This window comes from Diplotaxodon limnothrissa, linkage group LG5 (assembly GCF_057381915.1).
Source record: "Diplotaxodon limnothrissa isolate DT_005_m linkage group LG5, D_limnothrissa_male_GT1.1, whole genome shotgun sequence".
Lineage (NCBI taxonomy): Eukaryota > Metazoa > Chordata > Actinopteri > Cichliformes > Cichlidae > Diplotaxodon > Diplotaxodon limnothrissa.
This window is the reverse complement of record NC_140600.1, coordinates 27,987,147-28,009,855: the sequence shown is the minus strand read 5'-3', so window position 1 is coordinate 28,009,855 and position 22,709 is coordinate 27,987,147. Positions and strand designations below refer to the sequence as shown.

Below are 22,709 nucleotides of genomic sequence, written 5' to 3'. Positions count from 1 at the left end.
GGTTAGGAAAATACTTGAAAGTTTGCTAAGTCCAGCAGCCGATGTTGTTAAGTTGCTTGGTGTGAGCTCACCACCCAGGGCTTATGTTAGGCAGCTCGATTCCGCTTTCAGTGCTGTAGAGGACGGAGAAGAGTTATTTGCAACCTTTCTCAGCTCCAACCAGAATAGCGGAGAAAAGCCCTCAGCATATTTGAACAGACTCCATAGCCTCCTTACTCGAGCTATTTCTAGAGGGGGAGTCTCTGTCGAAAGTTTGAGCGAACACCTACTCAGACAGTTTATTAGAGGCTGCTGGGACCAGAGTCTCATTATAGCTCTCCAACTAGAAAACAAAAAGAACAGTCCACCAACATTCCCAGATCTACTCCTTATGTTGAGGACCGAGGAAGGTCGTAGATCTGCAAAGCTAGACAGGATGAAAAAACATCTGGGTGCTACAAAAGCAGCTGTACATGCCCACTCCATTTTTGATGTACCCTCCTATGATGATGAGCCCGTTCCGACACAGACTGCAAAGCAGAGCGAAGCATCTAAGCTTGAGAGGAGAATGGATGAGCTTTCAAAGCAGGTAGAGAAACTGAGTCAAAGGTCCAAGAATTCTCCTTTTGACAGTGAGCTTAGTGCAGCGTTAAAACAGAGGCAAGAAGAAACTGTTAAACTTGAAAGCAAAATAGATGAGTTGTCTAAACAACTCAGAGAGCTCACTCAGAACCAAAAATGTCCTAAAGAGAATAATAGTGGCAAAGACTTCCTTGCGGCAAGAAATAGCAGTGCCAGGAGACCAGTTAAGGTTCCCTCTATGCCAAAAGCATGGTTCTGCTTTAGATGTGGTGAAGATAACCACATTGCCGCTCGATGCCCAAATGAACCCAACCAGGCACTAGTCCGCCAGAAGAATGCTGAGTTAAAGGAAAAGCAAGGAAGGTTCCAAGCCCAACAGGTTACTGAGCCTTTTGCTTTAAACTTGTAGCGGCTCCTGCTGTGGGACGTCCAGGAGCTGAGACCAGCATTAGTCCCGCCTCAAGTGACCAAAGAATTGGTGTTCAGAGCAAAATAAAGACCCAGACAACGGTTCAAGATTTCAGTTCCCAATCCCGCTTGCCACCCGGTCTGATAGGTCCTCGTTGTTCAGCTTCTGTTTTGGTTGAGGGTGTGCAATGCAACTCTATCATGGATAGTGGTTCACAAGTCACTACAATCTCCGAATCATTTCACAAGGATAAGCTGGCACATCTCCCCATTCAGCCCATTCAAGCATTGCTTGAGATTGAGGGTGCAGGTGGACAGCACGTTCCCTACCTTGGTTATGTTGAGACCCACATCACTTTTCCTCACAACATTACAGGCAAAGAGGAAGAGTTGGTTGTTTTGGCTCTTGTTGTGCCTGAGTGCCATTTTAACAGCAGAATACCAGTTTTGATTGGTACCAATGCACTGTTAAGACTCCATGATAAGTTATCTGAACGTGACGGTCCAGATTTCCTTCACAGACTGTGTTCCAGAGATGTAGCACTGGTTCTCCAGCACTTGGCTAAACAAATGGATGATTGCCACATACACCCAGTGAGGTTGCACGGGAAAGTACCAGTCACCATCCCTGCCAACCACAAGTGCTGTTTAATGGGCGATGTTAGGCTGAGAAAGAACACTCCTAACGTAAGTTTCGTCCTTGAACCAAATGAACACGACAAGTTACCTGGTGGTTTATTTCTTGAAACTGCTTTGATAGACATCCCTTACAAAGCTAAGAGTAAGGTTCCAGTCGTCTTGCAGAACTTGAGTGGGCATAGTATTGTATTGCAACCAGGAAGTACAGTTGCCCAGGTATGTGTAGCCCAGCACATTTCACCCCTGGTGCCTGTTTCAAATGCTTCTTCTCATGACAAGTTTGATGGAGAGAAGCTTAAGTTTAATCTTGATGAGTCACCCATCTCTGAAGAATGGAAAGAGCGCATCACCACCAAGCTCAAGTCTATTTCAGAAGTGTTTGCGGTTGATGATCTGTCTTATGGTCACACCACTGTGGTAAAACACCACATTCGGCTGAACGATGACACGCCGTTTAAGGAACGGTCGAGGCCCATCCACCCAAGTGACAGAGAAGCTGTCAAGCAACACCTCAAAGAACTGCTTAATGCAGGGGTTATTAGGGAGTCAGAGAGCCCCTACGCATCTCCAATAGTAGTTGTGCGTAAAAAGGATGGTTCAATCAGGTTGTGCGTTGATTACCGCAAGTTGAACGCACGGACCATTAGGGATGCTTATGCCCTCCCAAACATTGAGGAGACCTTCACGGCCCTTAGTGGTGCCAAGTGGTTCTCGGTCATGGACCTCAAATCAGGCTATTATCAGGTTGAGATGGCCGAGGAAGATAAAGCTAAAACTGCTTTTGTCTGTCCTCTTGGGTTTTATGAGTTTAATCGCCTGCCTCAGGGCGTTACAAATGCCCCAAGTACGTTTCAACGACTGATGGAGAAGTGTGTTGGGGATTTGAACTTGAGTGAGGTACTTGTGTTTTTGGATGATCTGATTGTGTTTTCAGACACCCTGGAGGAACATGAGGTGAGACTCATGAGGGTGCTGAACCGGTTGAGGGACTTTGGGTTGAAGCTGTCCCCAGAAAAATGTCATTTCTTTAGGCCCTCGGTGAAGTACCTTGGCCATGTGGTTGATGCCCAAGGAGTTCACACAGATCCTGATAAGATCTCAGCTTTGAAAACATGGCCTCGTCCTACAAACAAGAGAGAGTTAAAATGTTTCCTAGGCTTTGCCGGTTATTACCGGAGATTCATTGATGGATACTCAAAGATCGCAAAGCCTTTAAATAGTCTCACGGCTGGTTACTACTCACCCAAAAAGAGGGGTAAAGTGTATCTTGGAGAACATTTCAAACAACCATCAAACATTAACTTACCTTTTGGAGAGGAGTGGACACCTGAATGTGAAAATGCGTTTAAGACTTTGATTGAGAGACTGACATCGGCACCTGTCCTTGCTTTTGCCAACCCAGAGCTACCATATGTCGTGCACACTGATGCCAGTCGTGAAGGCTTGGGTGCAGCGCTCTACCAAGAGCAGGACGGGAAGCTGAGAGCTGTGGCTTATGCAAGCAGAGGACTTTCCAAAAGTGAGAGAAACTATCCCACTCACAAGCTTGAATTTCTAGCTTTGAAGTGGGCAGTTTGTGAGAAGTTTAACAGCTACCTTTATGGCGCTAACTTCACCATTGTGACGGATAACAATCCTCTCACGTATGTACTGACATCTGCAAAGTTAGATGCTGCTGGTCATCGCTGGTTAGCTGCGCTGTCTACTTATCAGTTCACCGTTAAGTACAGGGCCGGTCATGCCAATCGCGATGCAGACGGGCTGTCCCGACGACCACAAGCTCCTCCTTTTGAAGATGAGGATTTCATCAAAGAAAGGGAGAGAGTTGATGACATGAAAAACCGTCTTCTAGAGGTGAGCAACGAGATGAGTCACGAGGTGGTATCTGCCTTATGTCAACGCCATCTTGTGGTGTCAAAGATCGAGCACTGTTCAAATCTAGAACAACCTTTGGCTGTAGAGTCTCTTGCTGTTGATCCCTCAACAGTTGCGGATGTATTTGGAGAAGACACATTACCATCTATGACAAGCTCTGACTGGTATAAAGCTCAGAGGGATGACCCGGTTGTCTCACGTGTCATTACCTTCGTTGAAAGAGCTCAAAAGCCCAGCTTCAGAGAAACAAACCTTGAAGTTCCTGATGTTAGGCTCCTTCTCAAGGAGTGGAGAAGACTCGAAATGAGAGATGGAGTATTGTACAGGAAATGGACAAATAGAGACAACACTGTATGGCAATTAGTCCTACCTGAACAGTTCAGAGGGAAAGCGTTGCGTGGAGTGCATGATGAAGTTGGTCATCTTGGTTTTGAACGAGCACTGCATCTTGCCCGTTCCAGATTCTATTGGCCAATGATGACAAAGTCTGTAGAAGAGAAGTGCAGACAGTGTCCACGCTGTGTCAGGAGGAAAGCAGTGCCTCAGAAGGCAGCGCCTCTTGAAAATATTATAGCAACTTACCCGCTTGAACTCGTCTGTATGGACTATTTGTCAGTTGAGCCAGACAACAGAGACACCCGGAACATATTAGTTATCACTGACCATTTTACGAAGTTTGCTGTGGCAGTGCCAACTAAAGATCAGAAGTCCAGGACCATTGCAAAAGCTCTGTGGGAGAACTTCATAGTTCATTATGGGTTTCCCAGTCGTCTACTCAGTGATCAGGGTAGAGACTTTGAATCTCACACAATCAAAGAGCTATGTGCGTTGATAGGAGCAGACAAAATCCGCACTACACCTTATCATCCTTGCGGAAACCCGGTGGAAAGGTTTAACCGGACGCTTCTTGATATGTTGGGTACGTTGGAAGAGGAAGACAAATCTCACTGGAGGGACTTTGTTAAACCCTTAGTTCATGCGTATAACTGCACGAGGAACGACACAACTGGTTTCTCTCCTTATGAACTGATGTTTGGCAGACAACCCCGACTACCCATTGATTTAGTCTTAGGTATCCAACCTGAAAATGCCAACCATAAGTCTCATTCAGAGTATGTGAACAACCTTCGTCAACGTCTGGAGGAGAGCTACACCCTAGCTGCAAAAAACTCCCAGAAGATCGGAGAAAGGAATAAAGTTAGGTTTGACAAGAGGATTAGAGTGGCCGAGCTCTGTGCAGGTGACAGGGTTTTGGTTAGGAACATGAGTATCAGAGGTAAACACAAAATCTCAGACAGGTGGGAACAGAAAGTACATGTTGTGGTTAAACGAATCAATGATGGCCCTGTCTATGTTGTGGAACCCGAGTTGGGAGACGGACCAAAACGCACCTTACACAGGGATCTCCTTCTACCGTGTGGGTTCTTACCTGTGGAAGAAATAGCAGGGAGCAGATCTCATGGGTCCTCTAAAGGGAAGAAACTGAGAAACAAAGCCGAAAGAGAAGTACAATCTTCTGATAACCCTGATGGTCAGGAAGATGAGGTATACAGTGATGAGGACGAAGTGTATCCAGCTTTTGCGGTTCCAGAAATAATAACCAGAGGTCCTTTTATCCAGACTGAAAGGCAGGTTATCACACCTCAGCTGTCCACTGGGGATGTGCATTCTAGGTTGCCCCGTGCAGAGCCACAAGACGAGTCACACGCACGAGAAACACCCAGTCATGTTTCTGAACCTGAGCCTTTGTTACACTCAGAAAGCAATGAGGTGACCACATCTCCCATTCCATCTGATGAAGGTCCAGGTTGGGTTGTTATTGACATTCCTGAACAAACAGAACCTGTTGAAATGAATCAAGAAAGCAGCGACACTGCTGAGCAGAGTTCAGAGCCAGAGACAGTAGAGTTGCGGCGTTCTGGGAGAGAGAGACGCCAACCTCGTAAACTAACTTATGATGAGTTAGGTGAGCCTTTAATTTTGGCTCTCAGTTCCTTTTTGTCAGAGTTTCGCAATTGTATTCTCTCAGAGCACTTTCCTTCACACACCTGTTAAGTCAAGTGTGCATGCAGAGACTCATGCACTTTAGAGGGGGAGAGTGTAACCCAGATCATTGTTTGAGTATGGGATTTCTGATTATTTGTGGTCACTGAACGCACCACTGTGCCGTGCGCATAGCCACTCTCTAGTCCAGCTACAGAGTTTTTCCTTCCGTTCATCCGATGAGGCGCATGCTGCTCTCGTGCCCTCTACGAGCTGGAAATTCGGAAAAAAGTCTTGTAGCGGTTACAAACGTGAAGCGGAGCTGAGTCCGACAGCATTCGCCATTACACGAACTCCTCTGGCTGGTTTGTTTGCCCTTTTGGTGCCCTGGATCCTACTGGATGAACTGCCTTGTGGAAGTCCTCATCTGATGACTCTGCCGAACCGTCCTGGCAAATAGATGGTCGTTGCTGCTTGCTGGATGCTATTATTGGATGCTACACCGTTCCAACAGAGCGGTAGGAACAATTCAAAGGGCCCCAACGATGCGCTTTATTTTTCCCTGAGCTCAGGTGATTTTCTTTTGGCCAAAGGACCTTAAAGGATACATATTTGTTTTTATTTATTTATTTTATTTTTCTTATGACACTGAGTGGAAAGACACTACAAAAAAAAGGGGGTTTATTATTTAAAATTGTGTCTAATAAATGTGTTTATGTTAAGTAAGTGTGGTGTCCATTGTGTGCTGGAAGCCTTATTGTTCCTGTGGTGGAGCAGCTACTACCAATCTCCTTTACGAAACTAGCCTCTGACAGGATACAGGTATTTGGGATACATTTGATTTCTTGTAACCTATTTTTAGAGAAACTGTGATTCTGGGTTAAACATCGGGGTGAAATTGATGACACCGACACCTAGTGAACTGCCCAAGGTCAACAGTCCTGATTTCCACGCATTAAAGGTTTGGCGTAAGTACAGATTGCGTTACACCTGCATATGTGAAGTAATCCATGCTGATTATTTTTATAGAGTTTATTTATTATAATTTGTTTTTAATTCTTACAAACTAACTAATACTGTGCAGATAAAGTTAGCTATAAGCAAAGTTATGGCAGCTACATATATCAGCCAAATTCTCTATTCTGCTTATTGATTTACTTTTTTTAATTTAACATTTAAATAGTTGGAAACAAACAGGATGAGTGCAATATACTTCATGTTTTTTATTAATCCTTTATTTATCCAGGTAAAAAATCTCATTGAGATTAAAAATCTCATTTCCAAGAGAGACCTGGCATCATAGCAACAAAAGTCACATACCACATAGGTATATAACATGTATATGTATATACGTATGTTCCCCATGAATTTAAATACGAATGGTTTTGATAACTGACAAACATGTTGCACGTGTGTTAAAATGTACAAAAGCAAACCTCATGGGGCATTTTTAATTGCTGCATAACTGATTTTGTGATGTTACTGACCATGATTCAGGAATATTGTCATATTTGGAAAATATTTGGAAATTCATATGATTTAAGAATTCGAGGACTACAGCTTGTTTTGTAGACCTCAGGCTGCCCAAGTCTCCTGAAACCCATTCTAGTGAGTGGTCGTATTACAGGTGAACTGTTAATTTTACTGTGTCTGAAAATTGCATGATTCTTCTTATGATGATTTTCTTTTTTCTGCTGTATTGCACATTTTTTTGCTTTTTTATGACTCTATTTTTTCAAGCAGTCTGTTAGCAGAGTTTGTCTTTTGACAGTTTCAAAATAAACTGTCTTCATGTCATTGGATGCATTGTTTGAGTCTTCTGTTAAAAAGGAAACTGAATCCCTAAGGTAGTGGCCATGTTTAAAAAGTGTCTCAGAGAGGGGGAAACAGACAGGATAAGAGAATGAAAAGATATTTGGTACAGAAAAAGAAGATGGCTTTTATATGATTTCTACAGCAACACACGCACACCTACACAAAAGCTGCAGAGGTGCAGAGAGCATCACTTAGAGACCCCTTAGCTGTCACAGCTTTATCCTCCATTACACATAAACACACACACACACACACACACACACACACACACACACACAGAGAAATGCTTCTTTCAGTTGCACTCATTCACGTACATTCTCGTTCTCGCACACGCCGCACTGAGAGAAGCTATTAAAGAAATGTGCTTGAAGCCCTGCAGTGACTGAGCATAAACCAGTCGAGTTCTTCACACCAGCTCACTGACAGTTCGTCTCTTCCTGCTTCGCCAGGGGACCAGGCAGGGGGAGAAAATCACTCCAGCAGCTTAAAGGCACACTCCGCTTAACTGTTTTTGCTCCTCTGATATTGTTTTTTCCTCCGCAATAGCAAAAACAAAAAAATATGAGAGAGAGACAGACAGACTAAAGAGGAAATTGAATGTAATGATGCTTAAGGGTTGTCACAGGTTAGAGAGTTTTGTTGTAGTCAGAGCTGCTGGATGTTAGTTTTATTATAACAAAACTGTAGATTCTGATGCCATTAATCTATCAATCCTTTTGTGGGTTACAAGCTTCAGCTGAATATCTAATCCAAAAGACCAACAGTGTCTTTTCGCAATGTGGAAGTCCTAAAAGTCAAGTTTTATTCATCTTTTTTTATTAAGTAAAACTACAATTCACATGCTGTTTCACATCAACTCACCGAGTGTTTGTCCTGCCAGCACCCTGCCGTTCTCCCCAATCACAGCTCCCCTGGCATGCCTCTCACTGGCGTACTGGACAAAGGCATAGCCCTTGTGCACAGAACAGCCGAGCACACGGCCATACTTGGAAAAGATGCTCTCAACATCAGACTTCTTGACCACCGCTGTATTCAGGTTGCCAATAAACACCCGTGAATTGATGGACTTTGGGTCTGTCTTGTTGGTCACATTACTGGTCTGTACCTTCAGTGACATCCTGGAGAGAATGGCGATGGAGGTAAGTGCCAAATGGATGGATTGGAAGGCAGCAATGTAGACAGACAAGTATCTGGAGAGAGAGAAGATACATTTTCAGTTTCAGTGACAGATAATAGAGGACAGCTGCAGGAGTCTCACTGACAGACATTTAAGAATTATTCTCATAACTGAGCAAAGAGGTAAATGCTTATTTCTTTACCAACATTCTTCCTTTTCAACACACTAAATTCAGGGTAGACTGATGTCCCATCAAAAACACAGACAACAGCTGTATATGTATGTATTTCTCCACACAATAGCAACCAATTACTCTAGTTATGCTGATTATTTTCTGAATTCTTCTTAAGTTTTTTCCCTCTCCTCCCACTTCTTTTCTACTTCATTAGTCATAAAAATTGGGCCTTTAATTTTAGACTGAAAGAAAATTAGTTTTCTTTGTTGAATAAACAGGCACTCGATCATTATTCATACAGATTTAAAGACATCGGTGCACATGATATGACTCATTACAAGGATTTGAAAGGTTATTTTCTAAAATTCAAAGTTCTTTTTTGCAAAAATTCATCTACATGTATAAACATTTCTTCTTTGATGAAGCCTGTTTTTATTTCGGGATCAGATGATCCTAAACCATTTGTTAGTTATGCTGCTTTAGGTTCAAACCACTTTCTATAATCCACTCAGTCTTCTTCTTCTCCTATAGATTCATTAATTAAAGAGAATAAATACAACAAATACTGAAAGAACAGCCGATCAGCAATAACTGCAGTAACTAAGCTCTTCTCATTCCTCTAATAAAGTCTTTCACAAAACAGAGACTAAAATTGTATTTACTTATAATTATATGTAATTACTAACCACTTCCATAAGTGAAAAGGAAAGAACAGCTACAGTCTAATCTGAATATCTAGAAAAACAATGATAACAAGCAACAATGTTGATCTGATCCAATAAGTTATGGTGGCCCAAAATGCAGCTGTTTTATCACGAGACAACCAAAATCGATGACAGAGCAGAATTTGAAAACTAATATAACAAGCATCACGTAGCAATCACCACCCTCTCCACAAAGTGATCTCCTCCTTTTATCTGTGTTAATAACAGCTGGATAAATGAGTAACATGAAAGATGGGAAAAAATGATAAATAAGGAAAGTAAAAAACATTTAAAACATAAAAGAAGATTAAAAGGGTCAAAGAAAAAACACTATCAATCAGTAACAGAAGAAGAACGAGGAAAAACAGAACAGGTGTGTGGACAGTGAAGCATCAAAACAAAGAAGGGGGGAGAAGAGAAATGCTGATGGCAAAAATAAAAGTACTGGCAGCTCCCAGTGTTATCCCTCAGCCTCCTAGTAGATGCACCTGCGTTTTGAAAATCCTAGTGGATTTTCAGAAAAGCTGATCTTGAGGCCAAGGCCATGGGATTTGAACTAGATGCAGCTGTGGTATCAAATTAAATTCATTTTTTCAATTTATTGAGTTCACAGGATTTTCAGGAAATGTGACTTCTGACCTTAAACTTGGGTTCAAGGCCACAGGGATTCACCTATGGTATCAGTTTGAAAGTCTTATGTCACCTTGTTCTTGACTTATCACATTTACAAACTTGGGGGTGCATGCCCCCCGCCCGTCCAAATACTGCACATGCACGGAAGGATGTGAAACCAAACAAACTTAATCAAAAGTTTAGGAACACTTTAATCTTTCTTTAGAGTCAAAGTACTGATACTTCTACTGTCCTCCACACCCATGATTGCTTTGCAAACAGGAACTGCTGATATTTGATTCATACCAGTTAAAAGTGTCCAAAACCAGTGTTAGAGTTTAAGCCCTAAACAAAGCCCTAAGTGAGGAGATCTCAGGTAACTTATCCACCATTGAAGAACTTTTAACTACTTCTATCACAAACCGCTGTAAAGCTCCAGGAGATCATTGCTCACTTGAAATTTGATTCATCATGGCTTCATTGTACTTGACATTCAGATATAAACTTGGCATTTACAAAAAGCCAAGGGAATCATGCAAATGAGTGAGTGATTTATGTAAACTACTGATAGCAGAGTAGTGGGAGTGAAAACTGACAGATGAGTCAGCAGACAGGAGATGGAAAAATGTAACTTGTTGTTCTGTCAGCAATGACATGAAACAGAAGAACTTTGGTACACAGAAAACAGCGCTAAGTATAATAGACGAAGGAGCTCAAAGAATTCTGTGGGGGCTGGAAATCGTGCCAAACACCAGAACAATACAAATATTCAAAGCTTTGTCAGACTCATCAATTATCAAGGTTAGAAAAAACTGCGCGGATCCTGATTTTAAAACTTTTGCGTTATCTTAGACCTTCTGTATGGACATTGGAATACTGGTTAGAACAATGACCCCTCACCCACTGCATATTGTATAATACACAAAGAGGCACAAGTGATTAAAAAAACAAGGTAATTCTGATAAATATGTTGGTGTACACTTTTCTGTAATTATAACTTTGGTCATGGTATATCTTCTCCTTTCCTCTCTATCAGTAGAAATATCCAGCAATGAGTTAGAGTTCTAGGAAGCAAGATTTTTTTTATGATTCAGCACTGTTGAGTGTGTGTGTGTGCCTGTGTGAGTTTGGGGGGGGGCATGTTTGTGAGTATTAAACCAATTTTTTAGTTTCAGACCTGCAACTCGAGAAAAGTTAAAAGGTTAAAAAGTCAGGTAAAACCAACTTCCTTTGTGTACATGTGCGCGTGTGTGTGTGCATTGATGATCTCTCGTCCTTTCTCCACTGACCTTCCCAGTGACAGAGCTGTCTTAAAACTGATTGGTGAAACTCTAATAAATCAAATTGAGCTTGGCCTTGAGGACCTGTGTGTGTTTATGGCTGTGTGTGCATGTGTGTGTATGTGTGTTTGTTTGTTTTAGAGGTCCACAATTAGTGGACAACAGAATAGTGTTGATCCAGCACATCCAGTGTGTTTATGTGTATGGGTGTGTGTGGGGGGTGGTAAATGCATTAAGAAAAATGAATGACGACTTTGGTAAATGTAAACAGGTTTTGACCTGTTTTGAATTGCGCATACATAACAAGGTTAAGGTCCTAACAATATAAAGCACCTAGAGGCAACTGTTGTTGTGAATTGACGCAATATAAATAAAGCCAAATTGCACTGAACTGAATTGAAGTGAAGGTTGGGATTTTATTTATTTATTTTGTTTGCCATTAATATAGCATTACTGCACTCTATTGCAGGAACTTATCAACATCCCACAGATGTAAATTACTACAAAAAATTTTAGGCACTAGAAATATGTTTATAGTCTTATCCATCCCACAATACCATTAGCAAGGCATTTAACTGGTAATAAGTTCATACTACAGCATGAAAGCATACAAACAACATAATTATAGTCATACAGTATATTTTCAGCAAAAGGAAGATGAAAAAAATAATTGATTGACAGTGTATGTAGATACTGAAATAGCCTAGAATTCCTGAAATAGCTTTCTGGTACATAACAAGTGTTCCTGTGCTGGTACACATCTTATTAGCATAAAAGGTTATACAAAATGTACACAATGCACTATGAAGAGGCTCTCACTGTACTTGGATGAGGGTCATAGGATCAACATTATCAAGCATTAAACAACAAAATGCAAACACATTATATGTCTCTGCTTATCCTCAAGTTCATTAAGCAAATTAACATCCTCTGTTTGAGTTTTTTGGCTCAATGACACATGCATCCAATGAATCTGAGAACTGACTCTAATTTTAATATCAATAATAGCTTTTAAGCTAAAATGAGCTTCAAGGCATAGTTGGTTTTTTTTTTTTTAAACAGTTTTGATCACAACCTTAATTATTGCAGTGATTCTGAAAACAAAGTTCTTTTAAGATCACGTCTGAAGATAACATGTCAGGGATGCATCTTTGCCACTCAGCCGTAAAAGTCCGTTTGAATCTTAGTTATTTCGACCTCAAGGTCAAAGCAAGTTTTCTGAAAATCTTGTGACCAGAGCAATCAACCTCAAAGCTCAAAGCACATCTGTATGGAGCTAAGTTGTATAACATTTTTTTTTCAACATTATGTTTATTAAAGTTTTACATATATACATATATAAAGTACATGCACAAACAAATTTACACAATAAACGAAACACAAGGTACATTCAATGAAAGCACTTGAGTCCATGAGACCTCTGACAGATTTTAAAGAATAATTTTCAGATTGCAGCATATGGTTGTGGTCCTGTACAGGGAATAGCTAGGCTGTCCCTGTCTCACACAGTAAACCAGATAGATCTTTATTCCAAATATACTGGATGTAGCGCCCCCAAATTTTCTGGAAAATTTCTTGTTTATCTTTAGAGTATATGTAATTTTCTCTAATGGTAAACATAAAGACAATTCTTTGAACCAATGTGAAATACTTGGTTTGCCAAGACTCCTCCACGTTAGAGCTATCACTCTCTTTGCTTGTAGTATTCCCATGTTTATGAAGATTTTTTCAAAATGATCTATGTTACACCCTACAGGATATAATCCCAGTAGGAAAAGTTTGGGATCCATCACAAGTTTAATTGACAAAATCTCCTTTATCATTGCTCCAACTTCTTCCCAAAACTCCTTTATTGTATAACATTTTTAATGGCAGAGGCGCAGTATTACGAACTGTAATAAAAACAAGAGAAATATTTGAATACAGATTTAGATTCTCAAAAATGAATATTTTACATTTTCTAAGGATGTCACAGTGTTGCCACTGTTGCCAGTTTGTGTTCCTCTGCACACAAAAGTCTTCAAAAGAGCGTCATACTTGCTATCAAAAAGACAAATAAACCTTAGACCAAAACAATACAATTGTTTCAATGATGTGTCAATGATGTCAATGACACACATACACATACTGCTTATCTATTTAAAAAAAGTAATGTGTTAATTTAAATTTTTATTTGTCATTAATATTTGGAATTTTTACTCTTTTCATCTTGTAGAAATAAGACATTAACCACATTTGACACACTGTTTATTTCCCTGAAAACTCATGTCATGGCTTGACCTAGTGCCCAAAACCTCAAGAAAAAACAAGCATCCATGGTAGGTGCTCTAAAGCAAACGATACAGACACTGCGAGATTAAGCTGACCTTGTGCCAAGTCCAGTGCAGATCAATGAAGTCAAATCACCCCACAGTAATATGAAATGGACTTACTCCCTGCTCTGTGTGTGCAGGATTAACATGCAGATAAGCTCCCCAGGTTCAACGATGCGCATTCATTAAAATGTCCACCTTCTGAGTCTTGCAAGAGAAAAGCCCAGCTTTACACTAAAATTAGCTTTATTTCCTGAGTGTTTAATTATACCAAAGTTGGACATGTGCACGCACATAACTGTAAAAAAATTAAAAAATTAAAAAATCACACAGTTTCTCTCAGTGATCCCATGTGTGCAGGATTAGCAATTAAAGCTAACACCATACGGTAATTGGCTGTGATTATAATGATGGAACAAATGCGATCTCCAGGCACTGTTGGAAATATCATAATTAGGATTTTAGCACGCGCACACACACACACACACACACACACACAATTTGCATGCATCAAAATCTTGATGCTGATATCAATGATTATTTTTTTACCATTAAGCATAGTTCTGACACAACTGGAAACGTATGGGAATGGATGAGAAAAAAAATCCACTGCAAATAAAACATAACAAGGCAAATGTCTGAGACAAGCTGACAAGTTAAATACTGTTGAAAGATTAGGTTTTTAAGGCAGTCACCCTTGGGCCTCAGTGATACACAGTATGATCCATGGCGTGATTTCATATATTTCACCACGGCCATCCTACATTATGTAATTTCCTGTTTGCTGATCTTGGCTTCGTTCAGCGTACCCATGTTTAATTCATGTTACTTTTGTAGATACAGTGCTGTGAAAAAGTATTTTCCTCATACTGATTTCTTTTTTTTTTTGCATATTTATCACATTTACATCAAACAAATTTGAATATTAGATAGAGTATACACAAAATGCACTTTTTAAATAATGATTTCATTTTTTAACAGGCCCTATGTGAAAAAGCCCATAGAATAAATTCTAATAACTACTTGTGCCACCCAGTAAGAACTGCATTCAAGTATTTATTTGATAATTGACTCTTTCATACTGCTGGGGAGGGATTTTGGTCCAGTCCTCTTTGGATCCATGTATTCTCTTCTGCTTATCCTTATCAGGGTCACAAGAGGGCTGATATCTATGCCAGCTACCGCGAGACATGGAGTACACTCTGGACAGGTCATCAGCCTGAAACATGGCTAACACAGAGAGACATTTGCACTTACATTCACACCTATGGGTAATTTAGAATCACTGATTAACTTAACCCCATTAACTGCATGTCATGGACTGTGGGAGGAAGCCAGAGAGCCCACGCAAACACCGGGAGAACATCCAAACAGAAAAGCCCCGGCCTGGTGGTGGAGTCAAACTTAGGACCTTCTTGTTGTGAGGCAACAGCAAGAAGTCTGCGTCTCGATGATCATCAAGATGTTTTTTTGGCAAATGTGACACGAGCTTAGTAAAAAATGTTCTTTTTGTTCTGCAGTTGTTTTTCACCTTAGAATCCTCCCATGGATGCCAGTCTCTTTCTTGTTGTTGCATCATAAAAACTGACTTTAACTTAGACGAATGAGGCCTACACTTCTTTAGATGCAATTTTAAAATCAGTCTAAATGATCACCAGTTCATTATGTTATGTTTCAAAATCCTTGCCTTACAAATATTGATCATGTGAAGCGCCCGAAAAAGGGAAGAGATGTGCTTTCAGGAAGATCAGCCAGAGAAGTGTGTTTGAATTGAAAGAAATTGTGACTCGGAAGGGAGACCACAATGTGAATTATATCATAAAAAGTTGAATTTCAGTCTGGAAGATGACGGGTGATTCTGCCCACAGTGAGGAAAGGTCATTTCACCACCAGGGGAGGCAGCAGGGAGAAACACTTCATAATGATAAATAGATGAGACAGCAGCACATTTGGGATTAGAGTTACTTCGACAAACTGTGCTTACAACCCAAGGTGGTAATGCTGTGATATAAAGAATCACTATAGGCTTACAGTCAATACTCTCACAGTCAGCCCCATGGCTCAAGCTCAGATACGTTCACAAACATTATTGACCTTTAAAACTATAAAGATGGCTTCTGCATCTCAAGAGCTTTGCATTATAGAGAAAACAGGTCTCTCTTTCTCTATAAAAGAGAGAGACTTGTCATGATGGTTATGAAAAAAAAAGTACTGGAAAACAAGCAAAAAGGATTGTTATTTCCGTATTTAGCAACTTCTATTTGGTGATATAGCTTTGTCCAAACAGTTCCCAAGAGATCACTTTACACCTTTCCAAGTAAATTTCAAGAATAGAAGAAGAGAGCCTGAGGCATTGAGGCCCCCATACAGTAGAATAAGACATCATAATGACAGACATGACATGATTCAGATATAGCATAAAAAAGCGGAGGCTGCAAAGGGGCTTTTGGGTTTGAAGCAACTATGGGCAGTTTAAAGCAGTTTAAAGCAGTTTACACAGCGGCCCTCGAGAAGATCTGCCAATCGGTTGTTTGGAAGAACATCAGTTTAGCCATCGGCTGATCTGGGCTTTGGAGTTGCCAGGCTTGCAGATTAGCTTAGCTCTCCTCCTTTTAAAGGATTCATTTAACAAAAGATTATATGAGTACAAATATGTATAGAATAATGTATACAGAAAACGAATCGTGTATGACTTTTGCGTTGCAAGAAGTTCTGCAATGACCATCAAACTCTTCATGATGCCACTGGCTGATACAGTAGCAGGAGGTACTAAACCCAAGACTGTTACAATTTTGTCTCAGTTATCAAACTAATATTAACCTTAAACCTAAGAGTAAATCACAGATAGCAGCATAAAACATTGAAGAAAGGGAAGAAATAGGATAATGAAATCAGTGAGAATAAGTAATAATTGCACAGGAAGTGATAGATTATTTGACCAAAGTATAATCTGTTTTTGACAGCCATGCACAACAATACTGCAAGTAACTTAAATACAATTCATATTGCCCATTTCAGTATCGCTCCTGCTCTCATCTGTCTTCAGTAGTTACCCATCCGTGTAATGACTCCAGGATATAATGCTATAATGCCAGACTGTAGGGAAAGGCCCTCGGGCAGAGTTTAAGATAAAGGGTGACCAGCATATTTGCAGTTAATGCCTCACAGCTGTTGAGCTCATTTCTGGGTAACTGAGGATTGCAAACTCAAGACATCTAAATCACCTCTAATCACATTAGTCCTATTTTTTTTAAGTTTCTGTTTAGTAGCTAACCACCTATACAGTTGGTGGGTGTAAGATTGCACACATGAGTCTGCTGCATGAGCTGCGTATGTCGGTATGACAGATTCTATGCTAATTTCTGAGACAGTAGTTAAACATATATACAGTGCATCCCACGAAGGAGCATGGTACAGATTTAGACAGTTAATGATTATCAAACAGCAGTGGGAAGACTTGAGGTGGAGCTGGTATTCAACTCATTGGGTATGTATGAAAGAAGGATCTGAACTTTTTGAACTGCCAAGGACAGTGTCTTAACCCTTTTTAGTGAATACAGCTATTTTGTGCATTTGTTGCTCTGTGCGTGTGAGTGTGTGAGAAAAAGAGAAAGAGGGAAAGGGAAAGGAAACATGGGTGTTTGTCAGAGATAACAAGGCAAAACTGGACTAATGTGGTAAAATGAAGACTCCCCCTACACACACACAGGGTGATACACTGTCATGGTGTGTATGAGATGTGCCCATTAAATAACAGGAAAAGGTTTATTTAAGTCGAACCAGTGTTAGGCTCATTATTTATTAGCCACAACCCATGTTGAATATGTTGAACATTTGACCTTCAAGCAGAGGCTGGCAATTATTTTCTTACCTTGCGCTCTCTTGGACGCATATATGTTTGGACTTGAATGGATGATGTGTTCCACAGGCATAAGGAATATTTCCATCACTCTCTCCCTCTCGTTCACTCTCTAACATATATACCACACACACACACACACACACACACACACTTTTATTTTTATGTTTTCAGTAGATTAGCTAAATCTGGTGAATGTAACATTTGATGAGTGCATGAGCTCAAATATAAACAAGTGCATTTGTAGTGATGCATATGCAGAACCACACGTTAAACTTTGACACAAAAAACCACCTTGGTAGCTAGTTGAAATTCCTTCATTGGAGATGTTTTTTTCCCTACCCAGTCCATTCTTAAAGCCCAAGACCTTGTGACACAAGTACTCATGCAGCCCCAAATGTACACAGAATTGTTGCTTGAGGTAACAGCTGTGGCTGGATGTGAGGATAAACTCAGATCCTTGAAAGGCACAGAGACATATACTTTCACTTGGGTTTTTGGCTTGATGTATAACTGAAGAGTCAAGCTGCACCCCCGAGCGAGGCTAGAGGCTGGGCTAAAACACACACTTGCACATACACACCAGTTCACACTTCACACAAATCTGCATGGAATTAAGACTGGAAATTCACAAACAAATCATAAAAATTACATGTTAAGAGCCTAACTCAAAGAAATGCAAATAGCTTATTAAAAATGACAATAAAACAAAAACTCACATCTTTGTACTTGATACATGTTTAATCTCACCTGGTTTATTTTGAACTTTGCCGTTACAGCTAAATGCCTAGCCCTACCTTACCTTAACCTAATTTGACCCAAGTGTAATTTTAACCCTAAAAAACAGCCTTTAAAAGTCTTTTTGAAGGAAGAACTGGCCAAACATCACTCACACGGTTAAAATGTAACATTTCACGTTCTAATTTTGAATCACCATGGAGTCTTAAATGAAAACAAAGTTAAAATTCTCATAACTTTTTTTACCAAACACTAAGTTAAGCTCAAGTTTTCAGTTTGAGAAGTGAAGGATAAAAACAACACTTTCTATTTAAGCCATCCATCTCCACCTGTACCCTTTTGCATTTTTCTTCGTCTCTTTCTTTAGCCCTGTTTGTTTGTCATTCCTTCTCCTAACGCCACCTCCCCCCCATTGTTTTACCAACAGATCAGCACAGAGCCATGTGACTGATGCCACTTCAAGTCCCAGCAGCCTACGAGCTGCATTCATGTAGAATCACTGAGATTTGGTGAACTGTGCAGAGAAATGTGGCTTTGGAGTCCAGAGCAAGAAAGGAAAACAGGGAGAGCCCATTTATCTGTTACTATAGAAACAGTATCTCGTTAGACTATAACCTGAGGATGATAAATATACTATGAATATGAAGTCCATTCAAGATTCATTACACTTCACTGCAGTCAGAATCTTAAACATTTACAGCAGTCATCCAAAAACCACATACAAGTCAAGTTGATCACAACAACCCATTACTGGCCTCTGAGTCTTCCAGTGAGGGTATAGTGAAGTTCATATCACAATCCATTTTGTTAGAGAAAGAATGCAGCCGCCCACCTGATGGTTTTCTTCGTGCAATAAAAGTGCCACTGTTGCCTTTTCTACTCTTACTGGAAGAAGACAGTATCTATTGCTTGTCAAACATTGTCAGGAAAAGTGAACAAAAAAAAAAATAAAATAAAAAATGACTGAAAAAAAAATAGTACACAATTAAAGAATTGAATGCAATGCATGAATGAATTAATGTTTGAAAGCATGTATAGCAGAGGTGGACAACTGCAGGCTTCAAGGGGTGGTGTCCTGCAGGTTTTAGCTAGCACCCTGGGTTAACACACCTGAATCAAATGATTAGTTCATTACCAGGTGTCTGGAGAACTTCAAGACATGTTGAGGAGGTAATTTAGCCATTTAAATCACATGTGTTGGATCAAGGACTCATCTAAACCCTACAGGGCACCGGTCCTTGAGCTGCCCACCCCTGTTGTATAGCATAAATTGGGGGTATTGGGTGAGGTTCAGTGAATGGATGCATATAGCATTTGGCTGTGCTACACATTTCTTTAAAGGCAAGTTAAAGGAATTATATGCTGATGAGTTGAAGGAGGCTTCTTTAGGTTTGTTAATCTGCCACCCAGTATAGTTTAATACTCTTAGTTAGCGCATTGTCTGTCTTGTCTTAATGTTGGTTTATAATGGAGCACTGTAACAAAAAAAATAATTTCCCCCAGGGATCAATAAAGTATCCTGATTCTAAATATGTCATACAAATTATAATTTAATTACCTTCATCTTCAGTATGAATGTGTTAATAACTAAAAAAGTGGCTCAAAAATTAGTTTAAGGGAGGTGCTCATCAGAACTACAAGCTGGGTTAATATAGCTGTCATGGTTTGCAGGAATTTGACCCAAACAAGAGACTCAAAACAAAAGCTAAAAGAACACAGAAACTAGCCTTTATTAAGGTTGGCTGCAGATAGTACACAAAACTCAAACAGGCATGAGACAATGAAGCAGTAACAACCAGTGCAGGCTAACACAACAAGCACACACAGCAAATAAACACAAGAGCAGGGCTATATATACATACAGAGACACTGAGGGTAATCAGGGCAAACGAGGATACAAGTGGGAAATGAGGAACAGCTTAATCTAATCAATACAAATGACACAAAGGAAATAAAACTAACAACAAGGCACAGAAGACGGAGGACTATGCAAGTACAACTGGAAATAACTAAATGAAATACTGAACACAGAGATGACAATTTGACATTAAGAGATAAGAAAGTATAGGTGAGTGAAGAATAAACAAAAACACAAGAAATCAATTATTTACACCACGAAGTGCAAAAGCCTGAACACTAAATCAGAAAGGTATAAACTAAATATCAAAATGGAAAAAGGAAAAAAGAAAGATTGTGACATTTGTAATTAGCATCAGTTTTTATTTTTATTTAGAGTCTTTGGGTGATTTCTAAGTTCTCTCATTTCTGTTTAGATTTCATTAAAAAAAAAAAATTTCACTTTCATTTAAGCTTTTATTAGATTTTAAAATCACATAAGGTGTTACAATAAAAACACTTGTCATGTGTCTGTCTGAATAATTATACTATTCTAATTGCGGATTGATTTGACCAAAATGACTGAAGAACTTTTACAAAATACATTAACTGTATCCAGCTGTTGTGATTCAGCACTAAATGAAAGGCTTGAGAACACGTGGTATAGACTGTAATTCTTATTGTGAGAATTGCCATCAGTAATACAGTCTGATGATGCACGACTTGTTTGTATATCAACTTTTGATTCAGGACTCGCCAGCGAATTTTGTGGAGCGAGAGAGCTGCAATGAATAATAGATGTATTTTGGAAAATGAGTGTGATCCTTTAATTTCTTAAAGGAAAATAAACAAAATGGATAATTTAACAATTACCAGAAAACTCTTGCTGCCTTTCCTCCACTCTGCCTTGTTTGGTTTTTGTGACTTTCATAGTAAGGGAAAACACTACTCTAACACCACTCTAAACTCGGTGGCAGGGTACCTTTCATTTCTGGCCTCATTTTGTTGTTTGGTGGTTTGTTTTCTTCAGGCAACAGGGACCACAATAAGCACATTACAGCCTTTCATCATAAAATAATTTCTGGAGTGCTTTGAACATCAGACTGCGATGATGTATGTTTAATATTTTAAAAGCAGCTTCAGGGTTTTGGGCACCATATTTCAATAGTTTCCAAAGTATAGATAGTTCTCATTTTACAGTGTCCAACCAAATTGAACTTCCTAGAAATAAACACCATTACTTGCAAGAGCACGGCATTGTTATTTGCTATTTATCTGATGTTATTTGAAATTCGATGTAAAAAATTTAGAACGATTTTCTGGCATAAAATGTGGTTAATTAGAAGAAGTAAAACACCAGCAAACTGCTATAAATCCCAGTGCTGAGGTCTCACTGAGTAAGCCATTTAACTCATTCACTGCCATTGACGTCTATAGCCGTCAATGGCAGTGAATGAGTCAATGGGTTTAACTCATTCACTGCCAATGGCTGGCAGTGAATGAGTTAATATACCACTAAATACTGGCCACTGGAGCATGCTGTCTTTGTATAGAACAATTTGAGATGTATTAAACATGTAAGTGTGTGAGTGCAGGGATTAAATGAATGCATTGCTTTTATCCTTACTGTTGTCATTTGATTAAATTTCCTCACCATATTCATTGGGATGCACTTGGTCCAATCCTGCAATAGGTTTAAAAAGATTTCCCTTACAACCATGAACATATTGTCACACAAAAGTCTTTTAAGTCCAAGTTTCTTTGACTTAAATTAATATAAAATAAACTCCCCACAATTTTAGAGAAGAAATGGACAGTCTAAGTCCAGTCAGGCCTCGAGCAAAACAATACAACGGTCAAGGAAAACAGAACAAGAAAAAAGGTAAGTTCCTTCAGATATACAGTATCACTGCAGTGTAAAGAGACTTATTGCTGAGGCACAATTAACTGTTGCAACAAATAAAGTTACAACAACACTAGCTTCAAGTTTACACTAACTACCTGCAAACTCTACTTACCACTGTGTGACCTTTGGCACAATGGCAATTATTTGATGTCCAGCACCCTTTGCAAGAAGAGCTATTATTTACTGTCCCATTTTTTTTTTTTAATTCTGCAAAACACTAAATAAGAAAGACAAGTAAGAAATGAATGAAATAAAAGAAAAAAGTTATAGAAGCTGCATGTGTTTGGTAAGTGGCTGAGAAAAGGATTCTGACGATATTACAGCTTCTAATGGTGATAGTTACATGTTCGACAGCCCACCGTTCACCACAGGCTTCACCACAGATAAGTCCTCAATTCCCACTCAGGGCAACATTAGCTGTCTCCACTGCGTCCACAGGTTGCCTATAAATCATTGCCATGCAGGCCAACAAGGCAGTAATAGAGACAGATAGTCCCTCTTAGACTGCATTAATGAACTGTTGTTCCTGGAACCAGGGAAGCCAATGAACGGATCAATACTGCATTGTTTTCTGCTTTGCAATCACTGCAGACTCAACATCTGTTCACTATGAGCTCAGGTAGGCAATTAATAAGAGGGCAACCTACATTTCATTAAATAAAAAATTTATAGATCCTCAAGAATGAATGTATCCGCCTCCATTTTGAGCTGACTAGAGGTGGAATGGCTGTAGTCCAACTTTCCTATTCGGGCTGCATTTATCTGCTCATTTCACTTTTTTTCAGTTCCAACATTCATGATGATATTTTTAAAAACGCACAAGTGTACGCAAAATTCCAGTTAGTTTGTAGCTCAAGCACAAGCTTGAGAATCAGCATATATTGCACAT

The 22,709-nt window shown here is 39.7% G+C and overlaps 1 protein-coding gene across 1 annotated transcript in view; it reads right to left on the bottom strand.

Moving 5' to 3' along the window:
- The window catches only part of raly (RALY heterogeneous nuclear ribonucleoprotein), a 66,441-nt gene extending 48,982 nt beyond the window's left edge, over window positions 1-17,459 (bottom strand). The window contains exons 1-2 of the mRNA XM_085354456.1: window positions 17,353-17,459; window positions 8,143-8,471 (exon numbers count right to left, since the gene is read on the bottom strand). Coding sequence (XP_085210582.1) covers window positions 8,143-8,471; window positions 17,353-17,459 — 436 coding nt within the window. The remainder of the gene's footprint in view (window positions 1-8,142; window positions 8,472-17,352) is intronic.
- Between the last annotated feature and the right edge of the window lie 5,250 nt (window positions 17,460-22,709).